The following is a 17,483-nucleotide window of genomic DNA, read 5'->3' as shown; positions in this document are numbered from 1 at the left end:
ACTGACTGCCCCTGATGCCCATCAGATTTTAGACTATTACCTTTACCAGTTTGGATTTAGGAAGTTGAGTACAAGAATTCTTATAGTTTCCTTACTGTATACCTTCAGAAGGGGCCTTGACTATGGTAACGGTTTTGTTCTTGTTCTGCTGGATATATCATCAGCTTTTGACACCTTAGATCACCACATTCTCTTATATCATATAAGGGAGTGTGGTATCTCAAAGATCTTTAATCTCCACTGGAGTCCCCCAAGGCTCTACCTTATCTGCCTTTTTAATATTTACTTGGCACCCATTTGCAAAATCAAGGTGGGGCTCTGTGAAGGCTATGGGATCTGCGCGAATGATATTCAATTTTTTTATTCACATGCAATCCGGTTGGTCTGACACAGTGAAGTGAATTGATCTTTGTCTGTCCATTATCAAGCAATGGCTTTGTTTTCAATAAACTGGCACTTAATCTTGCTGAGTCAGAGTTAATTGTAATATAAAGTCCATGCTAGTCCTCCTCCATTGTCAATTACCATTGACATTGTTCCCAGTCTTTCCCTGTGTAAAGAGTTGGGAGTCTGGATTGTTTGTAACAACATTTTACCATCATTTCAAATCAATTGTTCTCTCCAAGTTTTTTAAACTTCATGCCCTTCGTGGTCTGCGACATCTGTTAGATCATGCTGATTTTCGGTTAGTGGTAAAAACCTCAATTTTCACTTCAATAGACTATTACAATTCCATTTATATTGAACTTCTGGCATCTTCTTCAAAGGCTGTGCACCTATTACATAACCCATCTGCACAGTTGATCTCAGGGAGGAGTATTAGAGACCATATTACTCCAGTACTGGTTGATCTGCACTGGTTTCCAGTTCATTGTCGTGTTCAATTCAAAATTGTAATCATGGTCCTAAGTTGATAAATTCTGACTCTTTGCCTTGGGCAAATTATTACCATGGTTGTATAACTTCACAAAAGCTCTCAGGTCTTCACTGAGAAGTCTTTTGGATATATCATATCTTGCTGAGACGAGAGAGCCTTTTCTGTTACCGCACTTGTCTTGTGGAACTCTCTCCCACAACCCATGCATCTTTTGGAATGTTTAAAAACCGTTAAGGCCATGTTAAAAACACAGTTTCTTCAAGTAGGACTATATGTAATTATTATTTTTTGCCTGGTAAAGAACATGGAAGCCTTATGATATGTATGTTTCCTTTTCTGTAAATATTCTTGATCACTTATAACAATGAAGTTTCTTGGTATATTTTCTTTTTTTTTTTTTTGGCAGAATATTTGTGGTACTTATGTTTTATTGTATATGTTATGTTTCGTTCTTAGGTATGTGCTGGTTTTAGATTATGTATGTGGATCTGTTCATCATTTAATGCCTTGCATACATGATAATAAATCCCAATAAAGATAAAAGTAAATATACTATCCACTCCCTCCATCCTCCTAAGCTTATACTGGCTTTCTCTTCTTCCATCCGAGTTCTGGCCCTTAATTCCTTCCAACTAATGATTTCTGCAAGAATTAGTAAAGGCCAATGCAAGGTGTGCAGCCAGGTCGAGCAATTGAGAAGGAGACAGGTTGCACTTCTGCCAGCAGCAGCTTGTTCTGGGCCAGAAACCTCAGAGGCATGGCTGCATTGCTGCTTTTCCCTGCTATTGCTCTCTCTTCTTTGTCTCTATTTTTTTCTCCTCCTCTTCTTCCCTTATTCCTTCTCTTTTGTCTCTTTGCTGCTACTCTACTCTTTGTCCATGTCTTTTTCTTGCCTGCTGCATCAGTCAAAATGCCTCCGTTTTCTTCTACAACTTGGCTCCGGCCAGCAGATGGATTTTATTGCATGTTCAATCAGTGCTTAAACATGCGGTCTGGCGTTGGTGATATATTTTTAGCTGTAACGTGTGGTCACTAATTAGCACATGGCTTAGTGAATGGCATGATAATTTGCGGCTGCTCATGTCTTCATTTGCATCTCATTATGCTCATCAGCATGCATTTCAGTGCTATGATTTATTCTCCATTCATTGAAGCCTTAGCAGGCATCTTAACGTGCAGGTTAAGGTTTTATGAGTAACATGTTATTTATTCTTCTTGCTAAACTTTAACAGTAACTGTTAGCAACCTTTTAGTGAATCAGCCCAGTGGATGTGCCAGGGTTTTAATATCATAGAAACAAACTTTGACTTTGTTACGATTTGCATGTGCTATCATTTATTTTTCCCCCCTACACTTAGAGGAAAATATTTGTTGTCAAAGGAGAGTAAGACAGTTTCATTCTTTCACCTGAGATGAAATGCTGCTTGCTGCTAAATGTCAAACTTGTTTGGAACACGCGTTACATGTTCCTAAAGAGCCTATGTGCCTCAGTGCTTTTATATTAACATCTTCTTCCTTCCTTCCCTCCCTATTTCAATGCATTTGGAGGGTGATTTTATAACAAACCTCATAACTTGTGTGTCGCCAATACGCATAAGTTCTACTAATTTTCAAAGTGAATTTATAAGTTCACTTTGAAAATTATCCCTAATAACATACTCAAACTAACCCACACGGTTATAAATGCTGCTTGCAGGGTGTCATTTGTACGAGTTAATTTATGTGCATACTTTAGAAAATCAAAAGTATGTATGTAAATCCCAAATCTGCCCCCCCCAGAATGCCTTTATGTTTGTGCACATAAAAGTATGAGCGAACTTGGAGTATGCGCATACTTTTATGTGTACAATCCCTATTCAACTTCACAACAACCCATTTACATGCATAAACCTGTTTTTGCAAATTATCCCCTCAGTGTAATTCAGAGTCTCACATGTTTGGCTGTTTAAATGGCAAAGGATATATAGTTAAAAAAAAAAAAAAGAAAATACTGCTTGACAACTCTGTGGTTTTTTTTTTCCTGCTAGTCTTATATGGAAGATCATTTGAAGAACAAGAACCGTCTGGAAAAGGAGTGGGAAGCACTCTGTGCCTATCAAGCTGAACCGAATGCAGCTACCATTGCACAGAAAGAGGAGAACAGTGGAAAGAACCGTTCACAGACCGTGGTGGCATGTATGTACAGTATAACACGTGTGTGGGTTCATAACCAGTGCATCATGGTTCTCTGTGATGTGAATATGAATGCAATAATGTTTTGCTGTGAAAAAAAAATCACAACAATAATTCTGCTTGCAAGTCATTTGGAATATCTTCTGTTCTTTGTTTCTCAAATTTGCAAAATAGATTTGGAAGAGTCGGAATATTTAGTTTGTTTTTTATGTTGTAGCTGTAGCTCTTCACGAAGATGACACTGGAAGTATTTTTAATCAATAAAACAGATTTGGCAGGGGATACCCAGACGGCAGACTGATATACCAAGGATCTGATGCAGGCGTGGAGAGTGCTGGCTTACTAATGTAGAATCCATGCCTGCAAAGGATTTAACCACAATAAATCCACAAAGTTAATTTAACTTAATGCCTTCAGTTGCATTAGAACCATTTATCCAGAGGCAATAATTCACAGAAGCACCAAGGGCCTGAAATAAGCCTCTCCACCTAGCACATAGCCCCCACCTAGAAGGGATTTGTGTTGGAAGTCTGAGTCAGCCAATTAAATTGGTCACTTCTGCCTTTTTGTAACTTTATTCCTTTGATGTAGGGACACGCATGAAGCAAAAATATATGCAGTGGGTCCAAAATAATCAAATTTGACTCTTTTCTCATGCAGCACAATTATTTTTCTTCAATAAATTAAATTTTTTTACCCTTCACCTGGCTGGATAAGGACATTATTCTGGCAAAGTGGGTCTCCATACACAAAATTCAAGGCACCAAATTGTCTAGTCAGTTGAAAATAACCCTGTCCAAACTGAAGTGTTAGGCCCAAGAATATTGCGAGAAATGTTTGCTGTTGCTGGGAGCATCCATATTGTGCCTCCAGTGTCAGAGATGTGGGTGATGTCTCACAGCCTCCTGTTTCCTACAGCGGGAAGGGCTTTCTGATGTCCTACTCTGTTGCTTCTAACACGAAATGGTTGCTGCCTGAAGCATGATCATCCACTTCAAGATAAGCTAGTTTGCTGTTCATTTGGCTAAAACTTATTGTTCAGCCTGTAGGGACAAACAGCAGCCTGCAGTTCTGTGCATTGCGCTCCTCATTAAGGACAATGCAAGCCACAGAAACCCTCCTACTCCCATCCTGTTATACTTTGAAGTCAAAGCTGATCTTTGGAAGAATAGAATCATAGGTTCTGTCGTATCCATTTATACCAAGAAAAGGCTGAACTGCAGTGAGGGCTCAGTGATTCCAGCTCCATTCAGTGACCAGACTGCAGTCCTGCAACACACACTGCACCATTTCTTTGACTGAAGTTGCTTAAGTCAGTGAGGTGTTTTTTTAAGTTAGAAATTAGTTGCTGAACTTTTCACTCAAAATTGGGGTGCAGGTTTGAACTATTCTCTAACTTCATGCTACTTTTGGTCCTCTGTCCCCCAACCAGGCTTTCTGACAAATTGCACAAGTTCTGACTGCCTGCTTGATCAGGGCCGCTGCAAGGGTATTGGGCGCCCTAGGTGATGCTTGTGCTGCCCCCTCCCCCGGTTGCGCCCCCCCAACCTGTTTTGGCACCGACGGTGTTCTTCTCATTGCCACGAGCAGCGCGCTGCTCGTGGCCCTGAGAAGCTCACAGTCTCTATTTCTCTTGGCCGCGAGCAGGATAGGCCCCGCTTGCAGCACCACGTGGCTGCTCTTCGGCGCCCCCTACGGCTCAGCGCCCTAGGCAACCGCTGAAGTACGCCTAATGGACACGCTGGTCTTGTGCTTGATATAGAAGCATGAATGTGGCATGGGACGGTATCCTCACCGTGGTCAGTTTGAATTTACTCCCTTTCTGGACAAAGTAGTTACTATAAGAAAGAAAAGCTGCAGCTAAGTTTTCCTCTTGCTTGCATGCATTTAGGTGTGAATGACAGCACTTCTTGATGCAAAGTAGAAAATCTTTTGCTTTGGTGATTCCAGTGTCATTGCTAAATCCAACATGATTGCCATTTGTTCATAAGTGAAGTTTCAGTCCCAGTGCCTTCATTCGTACCAAATCATTCCTCTCGTCACCTGACAAAATTATGTGAGCTTGAATGTTTGAGTCATGTTTTCTGCATATTCAACATGAGACAGCTGCCACTTTTTCATTCCTTTGAAGGATTTTCACCTTCATTTCATGATTTTGCAGTGGCACGTTTTATTTATGAAATCAGATAGGTGTCTGGAACGAGGCAATTTCCTGGGAGCACTGCACCAGTGCTTCCTATCCTGGGAAGGTATATTTCGTGCATGGTGCTGCAGCACTTGAAAGTCGCCACACTGGGCAGAGGTACATTTGTTTCTAGCTATTGATTTGTCGGCTAGACTTGATGATGATGACGATGATAAGGCTTTGGCTAGGAGAACGATCAAATGGTCCTTTTTGGGCAGAAATGGGTGGGGGATCTGGGGGTGTTACTGTTTGCATAGGCTCGAAGAATAGCACAGATGGACTTGGCTCTGCCAAACAGCATAAAGCTGTGCGGGAGAAATGGATGGGGAAGAAGAAACCAAAATGGTATTCGTGGAACGATTGGAAAAGTGGGCACATCATTAGGAATAACAGTTCGCATGCCAGTAAGTCAGTGGCAGAGCAGAAAGATCAATAGGTGATAGGCTTTTTTTTTTTTTTTTTTGCAGAATTAGATGTGGCTGCTAACAAAAATTCTGTTATGAAAAAGTGATCCAACTGCAGGGGATTTGTCAGCTATCTGAACTGTATCTAAAACAATTCTAAGAATATTGCCTTCTATTAAGAAAGCTCTCTCTAAGAAAAAAAGGCATAATTGAGATTTCTATGAATTCCTTCACCTGCATATCTTGTGCATGTTCTGTACTTAAGGACACAACTATAGTATTAACTTGAGCTCTTTGAGGTTAACTTTCAAATGCATTTCCATAGGCTAAAAACAGTTTTACCCATACAAGTGGCCTTTTAGAAAATTGCGGTAAGCTTAGGGTCATTGGGGAGGGGTTTGGACTTAATGCACATAGTTTTGCATTTTAAAATGTGCACATGGAGGAAAATTTCCATAAGCATAACAACAGGTGCGACTGTGTGTGGGGGTGAATGTGGCGGGATGATTTTCAAAGAGAATTTATGTGCACACAGTATGTCTACTTTGAAAATTGGTGCAACTTCTACCTGTTTTTGCCACTGAATATAGGCGTACGGTTATAAAATTGCCTCTCTTATGGGTGAGATCATGGCGGAGGGCTTGAGACATGAGCTGGCATGGTCTCTTCTTGACCTTTTGGTCGAGATTAAAAACCTGTATGGGGCTATCACCCTACCAATAAACCCCATTGGGGGAGATAGCATTAAAATAATGGCCAAAGCAAGAACATAAAGCCTTCTGTTAAAAATAACATTTGCATCAAGACTGATTAAATCTGGGCTAAGGTTTATTTAATATCCATTTTGAATGATAAGATTTAAATTAGAAAGAAACTGGAATCGGATTCAGCTATTTTTATTCTTTAAAAGATTATGACTTTTTCCTCTATTTTGTCCTTTAACAAAGGTGAAAAATTCAAAGCCTCTCATCTCCTGCTAGTGTCTAATTAAGAACACATTATAATGTAATTCTCCAGTATCAGATAAAGGGCATATTTAGAATGACTGTGATAAACAAATGAACGACAATCATCAGACTTTAAATTATGGTTTCTTGGTGCATATTTGTCTCTTTAGTCTTGCACTGAGTAGCTATAATGGACCTGGCTGTACTAAGGGAGGGGAATAGAAAGAGAATAAATTAGTGAGCTCTTGCTCGTCTGCTCGCCTTTTCATTCCTTGAGACAGTGCACACCCTGCAGTATGGCAAATCCAATTATTCACATGGGCAAAGAATCTCAAGTCATATACTGTATGCTGAAGGTTTATCTGAAAAGGTGATAAACAGGAAAAGATCAAATAATCATGATCTCAGTTGTCGACTCTGCCCTTAGTCTGAATAGTTCGCCTGTTGGTGGACTTTTTAATGGGTTACAGTTGTCTCAGATTATTTTTACCCTGGTGTCCTGGGGTCTTGTTCACGTACTCCGTGACAGTGGTCTATTAAACCCTGTGTGCAGGTAATAAACTCTGTGTGCAGGTACTTTTAACTTAACCTGGATTGAGAGTGGAGTTTGTGAGAGGCCCATCTCTGGTATACACGAGCTATACACCCATACGGGCTTCTTTTAGCTTACATACCGAGGGCATTTCTTGGACAGCCTGCAGAGCAGCAAGGTCCACAGGTGCCCTTTTTAAAAATGGATTGTGGGTAAAAAAAATACCACCAGCTCTGGAGCTCCTTTCACTACAGCAAAACATCTGCTGGAAAACAATGCGTGGCAGATTGGAAAATGTACGCTGGCAGTACCCTGCCATCCCCCCCCCCCGCCCCTGGGAACGCCTCCCCCTCAGTTTGACTTAAAGGGACACGTGCCGTGGAAGCCCACAGGTACTTTTTACCCGGGCAGAGTTAGGCAGCTTTCAGACTGACCCCTTTTCGATCCAGGAAAATGGCTTTGAATGTTTCCCTTCCTATGTGTACGGGGACTAAACTGTGCCATGTTATGTTTGAAGGGAATGCTTTTTTTCCTAGTAGAATGTAAATTTTAGTAACCTCCTTAAGGAAATAATCTACGGCGACATACCACAGTGGTTGGGTTGTCGGGCAGGGTAGCGCTCCAGAATGGGAAATGATCATTACATTCCTGCTTTCCTTTACATCTCCAGTGCGAGCATTCTTCTTTGCCAAAGTTAACCTCATTCTGAAACCAGGTATTTTTGTTGCAAAACTACAAGAAGAACCTCAACAGACATGGAGCTTTACCCTTTTTTTTTTTTTTTTTTTTTTTTTAGGGGCCTCCTGCCAGGCTCTTTCACCATGAGAACACAGGAGCTGAGCTTAGGCTCCCAGACCGTACAGTGACCCTTCCTTTTCCCCCCTGCAGGGGCATTTCCTTTTTCAAAGGGGGCATGCGAGAAGGAAAATGAGGAAGGGAAGAGGCAGATACTGGATCCCAGAGCGTGGGCTCGACTCCCTTTCTCCCTGTGCTCTCTGCTCTTCCCTCTGGCTTGGCGGGCCCTTTTCTTCTCCACTGCCAGGTCCTCCCCTTTTCACATGGCTCCTGCCTCTCCCTGGCTGCTGGTCGCTGGAGCCCTCTTCCTCTTTCCACTGACAGGGTGGGGGGGGGGCCTCCTCGTCTCACTGTCAGGTGGACCCTTTTTTTTCATTGTCATCAGTTGAAGAGGCCTCTCTTCCTTTGGCACGGGGCCTCCTCCTCCTCCCCCAGCTGCTGTTACTATGGGAACCTTCATTCTTTAGCCCTTGTGAGGCTTCTTATCCCCGGCCATCACGACCACAAGGCCTTTTCTCTCTGCCAGACAGTGCCGCCGCAGGACCTAGGCTTGTACCTCCACTGGCCTCCAGTTCTTGGGCCTCTCCCTCCCTCATCATTACTGCTGCCTTTACTAAGCAGTTAGCATAGCCGCATTTAAAAAAAAAAAAGGTTTGGACAAATTCCTGAAGAAAAAGTCCATAAATGGTTATTAACCAGGTAGACTTGGGGAAAGCTACTGCTTATCCCTGGGCATAAGCAGCATAGGTTCTAGGTAGTGTATTTGGGATCCTACCAAATACTCGTGACCTGGATTGGCCACTGTTGGAAACAGGATACTGGACTTGATGGACCCTTAAGGCTCAATTTTAAAAGGCCTGCATGCATAAGAAATGGGGGTTAAGCGTGCAGCCGGGCCCTGCGTGTGCTGCGCACATTTTACGAAAGGCTCAGCCATGTACTTAACCCCCCTTACGCGCTGAAGTGCCGGGCCAAGTAAAAGGTGCAGACCGAGGGGCATGGTATGGGGGGATGGGGGACGGGCGAGGACAGCACCATTAGACACTGTCTTGGGGAAGCGCGCGCTAGCAGCTGGCTGGTGCAAGGAGTTTACTCCTGCTCCTGAGGAGCAGTAAGTATAGAAATAAAAGAACTTGGGGAGCAGTTTGGGAGGGAACTGGGAAAAAGGCCGATTGTGTCGCCACGCGTAATTGGAAAATCCCCACCCTGGGCGCGCGAGTCAGGGGCCCACCCGCACGTGTGCGCATAGATGTTAAAATCTGGCATGCATGTGCACGCAGACATTGTATTTAATAATATGCTGATGCTCGCATGTTATAAAATGGTCGCAGCCATATGCGTGCGCTGGGAACCTTGCGCATACATGGACGCGTGCGCCTTGTTTTAAACTCTACCTTTGTGCCTAACCCACTTTGGTAGCTCTTATGTTTTTATAGAGAGGCTGGAAGGAGCTGTAGGGAGAGGATGGGTGGAAGGATGGAATCCCGAGATGGAGTCTGGGGTGACTGAGACCAAAGGAGATGCAAGGGTAGATGAGAAAAAAAGAAACAGAGAAGAGAGACAGAAGAAGGTGGAAAGGAGACTTGTTTGAAGAGACAGATGATGTTGGGTTGAGAGGTGCAGTTCATTGAGGGAGCTGGGAGATGTTCCAAGGAGGAGGAGTTTGAAGAGCAATGGGCTAACGAGAAGGGTTGGCAGATGGAGGGTGAGAAGCTGGGAAGAGGAATGATTGTGATGGAGGGGGGTAGATGGGTGAGAGGCTGGAAGATGGAAAATTAAGGGGCTGATGTACTTACCTATATTGCAAATCGTGGAGATGGGCTACTAATGCTTGATATTTTTCTCACAATAATGGCCCATGTACATAATATGCAGATTGGGTTCATGGGAAGTTTTTTGCAGTAAAGTTTGTGTAAAATCACAGACTTTATCGCAACCTCCATCCCCCAAATACACGTCCCTGAATTGCAGTTGAATTTTACAAAAAATTGGCAATTTGTGCAATTTTGCACACAAAAATTAACTACGCAAAGATTGCTAATGATCTGATTTACATGATTATTCAGCTCATTAGTGACTGTGCATACATTTTGTGAAGGCTTTGCAATTGCAAAATCGTATGCAGAGAAATGGCAAATAGTGCAAATTAAATTTGCAAATGTAATTACATGCGCTGTTTGTCATTTTTCTGTATGTTATGTTTGCAAAGTCATTAGCGGTTTAATACATTGACCTCTAAGAGATAAACAGAGGGGAAGATAAAGGGAAGAAATGGCGAAGGAGAGATGGAGGGGGCGAGATGAGATGAAGAACAGAGAAGGAAAAAAAGATGGAGGTAAAGATGGAGAAAAGTGGAGAGACCTAAGAAAAACTGCAGTAAAACTAAGAACATGAAATGGAGACAGTAGAACGGAAGCTACATAAAAGGATTAGAGATACTAAAACAAATTGAGAGAAAAGATTAAAACCGATAAAAATATTTTCAGTTAAGTTACTGAGTTATGTGACTTTTGAAAGTTTTGAATTATTATGTTGTGGGATAAATGATTAAAAGCTGAGTCAAAACTTAACACATGTAAACATGAAGTTTACTTCATGTAAACATGAAGTTTACATGCCATTAGCACTGCCATTAGCAATGGTTACATGGAATAGACTTAGTTTTTGGGTACTTGCCAGGTTCTTATGGCCTGGATTGGCCACTGTTGGAAACAGGATGCTGGGCTTGATGGACCCTTGGTCTGACCCAGTATGGCATTTTCTTATGTTCTTATGTTCTACATTAATAAGGCAAATGTATGCAATCCAGTGGATTCTGAAATGCACCTAAGTTCATAATGCCCCTAAATTTGGCCAGGGGGAAAGATGTGTTTCAGCCCAGGTGGTGATTAGGAAATGTTATGAACTGACCCTTGAGGGTAGGAAATAGCTCTACCAAAATGTGAAGAGAGAGAACTGTACGCTCTTTGTGACTTGCATGAGATGCAGATGCTCATACAAGCTGCTGGTCTCCTAAAGGCAAGGGGGGAGAGTTGAGTGGCTTAACTGGAAATTGCTTTCCAGGGACTTCACTCTCTCTGCTTTGCATGGTGAGATGGGTTGGAGGGAACAATATATGAGGGATTACAAGACAAAATGAGGAACTGCGGTGGCTCTGGTAACACTTAACTATTTCCCCCAGACAGGGTGGAGGAGGATAAGCCCTGGGAAAGCTAAACGAGCCCCTCTCCAAATTGGTGCCCTTCAGTGTGGCCGGGCCATGTACAGGTGTTAGAGGGGAAAGTACTCTCTGGCAGAGGGATTCCCACCCGGACCCTACCCGCCACTGGAAAAAGCATTGGACAGTCCCAGTTCAAGGCAGAAAAGAAAAATAGGAACAGTGATTCCCTTCCCTGGGAGGTAACCCGGTTAGGAGCAGATGCTTGGCCGGAGAAGGTCAAGCTGGGGGGCAGGGTATGTAAAGGGACTGCATGACAGGATCCCCTTAAAAGACCAGGACCAGGCATTCAGCCTTAAAGAGCAGCCCAAAATGGGAATTCTGTTCAGGGGCATTTCCCTAAGCAGGGGAATAAGACAGCAGCAGGCCCAGGAAGGAACAGAGAGGCCATGGGGAGAATGAAACTCCTCCTCCTCCTCCTACTTAACATTTCTACAGCGCTACACAACATGCACAGCGCTATACAAAAAAAGACAGTCCCTGCTCAATAGAGCTTACAGTCTAATAAGACAAACACACAGGACAAGAGACTTGGGGTATTTCATAAAGCAAGACAGTAGTTAAAAAGAAAAGAAAGTTAGTTAAAAAGACTAAAAGCAGTCAATCAGGCATAAGATTTAAAAGGAGTTTAAAAAAGGCAGGTCTTTAGATGAGATTTAAACACGGCAAGAGAGGGAGCATGACGCACGAGTTCAGGAAGAATATTCCAAGCACACGGCGCAGCCAGGTGGAAAGCACGGAGTCTGGAATTGGCAGTAGAGGAGAAGGCACAGATAGGAGTGACTTATCCGAAAGGAGAGTTTACGAGGAGAGGTGTAGATAGAGAGGAGAGGTAGTGAGGAGCTGCAGATTGAAGGCATTTGCAGGTGAAAAAGAAGAGCTTGAACTGTATGCGGGAGCAGATACGGAGCCAATGCAGTGACTTCAGAAGAGGGATTATGTGTGCATAGCAACTTTGGCGAAAGATAAGTCACGCAGCTGAATTTAGGACAGATTGCAGTGGAGAGAGATGGCTTGCCGGGAGACTTGTGAGGAGCAGATTGCAATAGTCTAAGTGGGAGGACATGAAAGAGAGGATATGGGTTCCTATGACAAGACTATTGCTGTAAATTTTGTTTTAGCTGAGGTAACCAGACCCTTCTACTTGTTTTCTGTTATGCTATAAATAATAAAGCTGATTCTGTTGAGAAAACACCACAGCCCAGACTGTTCTGTCCTCCAGCACTCTTTTATAAAGCCGAAGACTGCTCGCAGGTTATCACACTGCAACCTCCTCAGTTCTGTTCCAGTACGCACACATACATCACATTGCAATAATCTATATGAGATAAGACAAGGACATGTGTTAAAATTTCAAGTTCAGATCTCCTTAAGAAAAGGTTTCAACCTCTGAATCGATTGCAGAAAATAAAAAAGTAATTTTAGTCAAACTAGGTATCTTGTTTGATATTGACAAATTACCATCCAATTTAATCCACAATTAGATAAGGGAATATCAACTATAAACCACTCAAATATCTATCTTATGCCTGCTAAGTCAAATTACCTCAGATTTCTGGGGGTTCATGCTCAATCTATGCGCTTCCCAATCAGTCAGCAAATGTATCCAAGTGTCATGAGATAGGAGATACGTAGAAGAGAGAGCAAAACAAATGAACTGAGAGAAACTGAAAGGAGGACCCAGATTTGAGGGGACCCAGAACTGGAGAGCTATAAATACAGCACTGGGGGTGGGGGAGACTCACAGAATTCTGACCTGCAAACTCGCGCACCTGAAGTGCCTACGATTTATGGGGGCTCTCTTCAGATGGCTTGTGCAGTAGTAAACAGGCACTCGTAGCATGTTTGTGTTACCTTAATTTTTAACGAGCAACAAACTTTCTCTATGAAAATCAGTGATGCCTTTGTGAAAAGCAGTCATTCGGTTTGTACCTGTTATTATTTTTGTGCTACTTATGCCGCCCGACCCAAACTGACCTCTGGGAATGTCTCCGTGCAGCCCGGCTGAACGTACGCGTGCTATTGGAAGCCCACGTGCTCTCTTACCAGGCCTCTGGAGGGCAATTTTCCACTGTCATTTTATTTATCTTATTCATGGGTTTCAATTTAGATTAATCACCCATCAGAAGTGCTGGGCGATGTACAGCAACTAGGCGTTCAAAATCAGTCTGAACACAAGCATAAACAACAGACAGCAAATGACTTTGAAACTTTTCCTCTCTGCGAGCATTATATTTTTATTATTATTTTTTAAATTTATTATTTTTATATACCGACATTCAATCTCATTAGAAGGGAGGGGTATTATAACTACTCCAGGAAAATATTCACATTTATTTACAAAGCTTGAAAAGTATGCTAGTTTGCAATCCTATTAAAATTTGTATTGAATTGCCCCAACTTTCATTGGTTGTTTACTAAAGCCAGCATTTTAATTTCTATAGTGCTGAATGGCAGCATGATCCCTCACAGTATGCGACTAGCATTTAAATCGCAGTGACAGAAAATGTACATCAGTCCCCCCCCCCTTTAGTGAACCAACAGGCTGGAAGGGTCTTTACTTGAATTAAATGCAAATTCTGCATTCTATTTTTGTAGAAATTGCTTTTCATATTCTTGGACTATAATATCTAGGAAAATGATTTGGAGAGAGAAGAATTAAAAAGAGGGGAATGAAAGAAATTGGAGAACGGAATGAGGGAGCAGAGGAAATCAGAGGGGGAAAGAAGCAAGGGAGAACGGCGTGAAGGATGGCAGCGGGACAGTAAAATGACTGAGAGAGAGATAGGGAAAGAGCTGGAAAGGAGACAAGAGATGGAAGAGAATTAGTGATGTCAAGAGAGAGATCTGGCTCTGCTAAAAATATTAAGGGTTACTGGTGGTATTGGCTCACCCAAAATTACCCGGGGACCCAGGATCCCTCCCCAGCTGAAAACACAAAATCCTAACTCCATCCATGGGCTGCAAGTAGCTTCCAGCTCAGTTAATTTAGTGAAACATGACACCTTTGCTATTTCATTTCTCAACACTGCTTCTTGCATTGGTAGATTTCAGTTTACATGCAACATTTTGTAAGTTCTAGGTGCAAAGTGCATTGCTTTAGATTTTCGAACACGTTAAGTTAAGAACAGTGGTCATGGCCGCTGTTGTTCATTATGCTCTTGGCATTCTTTTTTCTACATCAGTTTTCTGTGTTCTTCAGTCCCTTATACAGAATGCCACTGTAATAAAAGCTAAGGAAGGAACAACATGCACATATCTAAAAAAAAAAAAAGTGAGAGGCAAAAGAAGTGAAGTAACGGAGAGTTGTAGTTTGTATGAAATGTAAGGAACCCTTGGTTTCCTTACCAAAAGGAGTGAACCAAATTCCTGGGGAGATACAGAAAGAGTAGGTAAATAAAGGTTTTGGTGTTGCTCCCCTATGTGGGAGAAGTAGACGGTGTGCTCAGAGCCTATATAACCCCTGCCACCATTTTAGAGGATGGATTTTCAATTGGATTTCCTAATTTAACCTTCTAAAAGGCAGCATGACCTATGATGTTCCTAATTTATTAAGTTTTCCTGGGTTAGGACTCTGGGTCTCCCTGGATAGAGACTGGGATGAGTAAGGAGGGGTTTGGGTGGGATTAATGAAAATGAGGGGTACTATTGCATGCTTTTAATGCTGGAAATAACCATCCCTTTTTCCTAGCATTAAGCTGTGTGTTATGCCTGAAACGCAATTTGTTATAAATGTTGCAAAATCTGTTTTGGTCATTTTTGAGCATGGGAGGGAGAAGGGGGAGGGGGGAGAGAGAGAGAGAGCCACTGAGGTAGCACACATAGTAGTAAAATATTTAAACTGCTATTGGAGGGCCAGCTAGTAACTCGAGGTGAGGTTTTTGTGGTAGTCTAGGGTTATGGGGCCAGTTTTACATGCAGGGTGAGACGTACGAACAGTACAGTAGACCTTGGTGAAGATTTGATGTCATTTGGAGTGAGGAAAGTCACACAAAGATGAGATTTCTACAATGTTCTCTTACCCTAGCTTGATGGAAAAGCAAGTATAGGAAGTTTAGGCTGTGAACACTATGATTATTTGGGAGCAGGGTTTCTTGTTCAAGAGAGTGAAAAACGTTTCTGAAAGTGTGAAAAAGTTATTGCAATTTGCGGTAACTTGGCACTTCACATAGGTATTAGCACAAATTGCGATAAACTGCCTATTACCATAAAACCTGCCCCTTTTTCTATTGCATGCGATATTTAGTGCATTTTGATAAATCTAGGCCTTAGACATTTAAATTTAAGATTGACGAATTTTCGTAAAGTTGTCTGAGAACTTTCTCGGCTTACTTTGAGGAAATATTTTATGACAGTTTAAAAAATTTTAGAAGATCAAATCCCCATTCTTAAAGTCTTCTTTCTCACTTATAAGTCATGTTCCAGCCAATTGGGACTGGCTTAACTTTGTATGGTTTTAGTGAACTTGCCTGCATTTTTGAAGAACTCTAATAATGAGATTGTTGCGAGGGCTACACTCACTGTTTCCTTTCTATACGTGCAAGATTTAAGTTTTGTAATGAGTTACTTTAAACATATGAATGTAAATTTTTTAGGTGGATTAGTTAGGATCTATCCAGACTTGGCTAAGGTCATTCAAGAAAGGAGGAAAACCTTTCTTATTATGCATAAGGAGGTTCAGGCTCTTGGTGCTTCCTTTCTTCTCAGATATCCGTGTAAATATACAGTTAAATTGAATGCAGTTTTATTTCTCTGCCCCGTGCAGCGTAGGGGCTTTTTGCATTATCTAAATGCTTTGAGAGACTGTCTATTTGTGTTTTGGAAATGGAAAGAGCCTTTGTTAATGCCTTTTCTTGGTTGTTTCAGTAATATCTCCTCTTTTTTTTATCTGCTCCTCCCCCAGATATTGTTTGGGCTAAGTAGTGAGAGAAAGCTTTGATTTTTCTTTCTTTTTTTTGTTTGTTTTACCTTTACTGTTAAAGTTGTTGCTTTATATATTATTTGAAAACTTGATACATGTAAATTTAAAAAATACATGCTAGCATCAATCTCACAATGGAGAACATTAAAATAAGATAATTTTTAGGAGAAAGATGATAGAAAAACTTTAATTTTTTTTAATGAAAATGAGGGAATCGCCCTCATAGAAAAAAAGAGCGATAACATAAGAACATAAAAACATAAGACAAGCCATGCTGAGTGAGACCAATGGGCTATCAAGCCCAGCATCCTATTTTTGACAGTGGCCAATACGGATCTCTTCAAAGTACCCGACAAATCCTAATGAGGAGATCCATTCCCTGTTGCGATCCTTAGGTCTACCTGGCTAACAATTTTTAATAAATCAGGCCTTCAGAAATTTGTCCAGATCTTTTTCAAACCTACTAGCCTTGACCACATCCTCTAGCAACAAATTCCACAGCTTAATTGTTCATTGACTGAAATCTGCTATCATTTGGTTTCATGGCATGTCCCAAGTCCTCGTATTATTTGATAGGTGTAAATAACTGTTTTCTATTTACCTAGCCTACATCACTCATGATTTTCTAAATCTCTGTCCTATCCCCACTCAATTGTCTCTTCTCTATGTGAAGGGTCCTAACCTATGTAGCTTTTCTTCATAAGGGAGCCATTCCCTCCCGTTTATCATTTTTGTTGCCATTTTCTGCTGAGGATTTCAGTGATTTGCTTTCAATGACTACAAGGTCCATTTTCTTGGGTGATGACTCCTAATATGGAACCCAGCATTGTGTATATGGGGACATCAGTTTACAAAACCGCAGAGTTATAAGGGACTCAAATACAAAACTGCAAAACTACAACTGGTACCTACAACCTGTCATTCAAATCTTTCACTGTACCTGAGGACTGGAAAATAACCAACTTGTGGACCTGCATGCCGATTTTCAGAGTAAATCCCTGATGAGTTCCTCTTTGAAAATCATCAGAGAGCTAGTGCTGCTGGGTGTTTTTTGTTTTTGTTTTTTTACCAGTCCGGGGGGGGGGGGGGGGCGGAGTAAAGAATGTGCAGGGATTTAAAAATGAAATCATTGTCCATGCTCATGAGGGTCCACCCTAATCAAGTTTTTGGCATCATCCCATTCCCCATATGGTGGAGGCAATTTTCAAAGGGATTTTTATGGGGTAAAGACCCCATTTACCTGCAGAAATCCCTTTCAAAATTGCCCCATAGCTAGGATTATTCTTTCTGTATGTGCATTACTTTATAGTTGTCCACATTAGTTTTTTCTGTGATTTTAAATGCTCTGTTCCCCAGTCTGACAATATCCTCTTACAATTCCTCACAATCTGCTTGAATTTTGACTACTTTGAATAATTTGTGTCATCTGAAAA

General features: G+C 41.7%; 1 protein-coding gene across 1 annotated transcript in view; it reads left to right on the top strand.

Moving 5' to 3' along the window:
• LOC115083221 (receptor-type tyrosine-protein phosphatase N2-like) overlaps nucleotides 1-17,483 on the top strand; it is a 322,268-nt gene that overhangs the window by 106,280 nt on the left and 198,505 nt on the right. The window contains exon 5 of the mRNA XM_029587030.1: nucleotides 2,905-3,052. Within this exon, the coding sequence (XP_029442890.1) occupies nucleotides 2,905-3,052 (148 nt within the window). The remainder of the gene's footprint in view (nucleotides 1-2,904; nucleotides 3,053-17,483) is intronic.

The sequence above is a fragment of the Rhinatrema bivittatum genome, chromosome 2, assembly GCF_901001135.1.
Source record: "Rhinatrema bivittatum chromosome 2, aRhiBiv1.1, whole genome shotgun sequence".
Taxonomy (NCBI): domain Eukaryota; kingdom Metazoa; phylum Chordata; class Amphibia; order Gymnophiona; family Rhinatrematidae; genus Rhinatrema; species Rhinatrema bivittatum.
The sequence above is the reverse complement of the archived record's forward strand: the minus strand, read 5'-3'. Positions and strand labels throughout refer to the sequence as shown.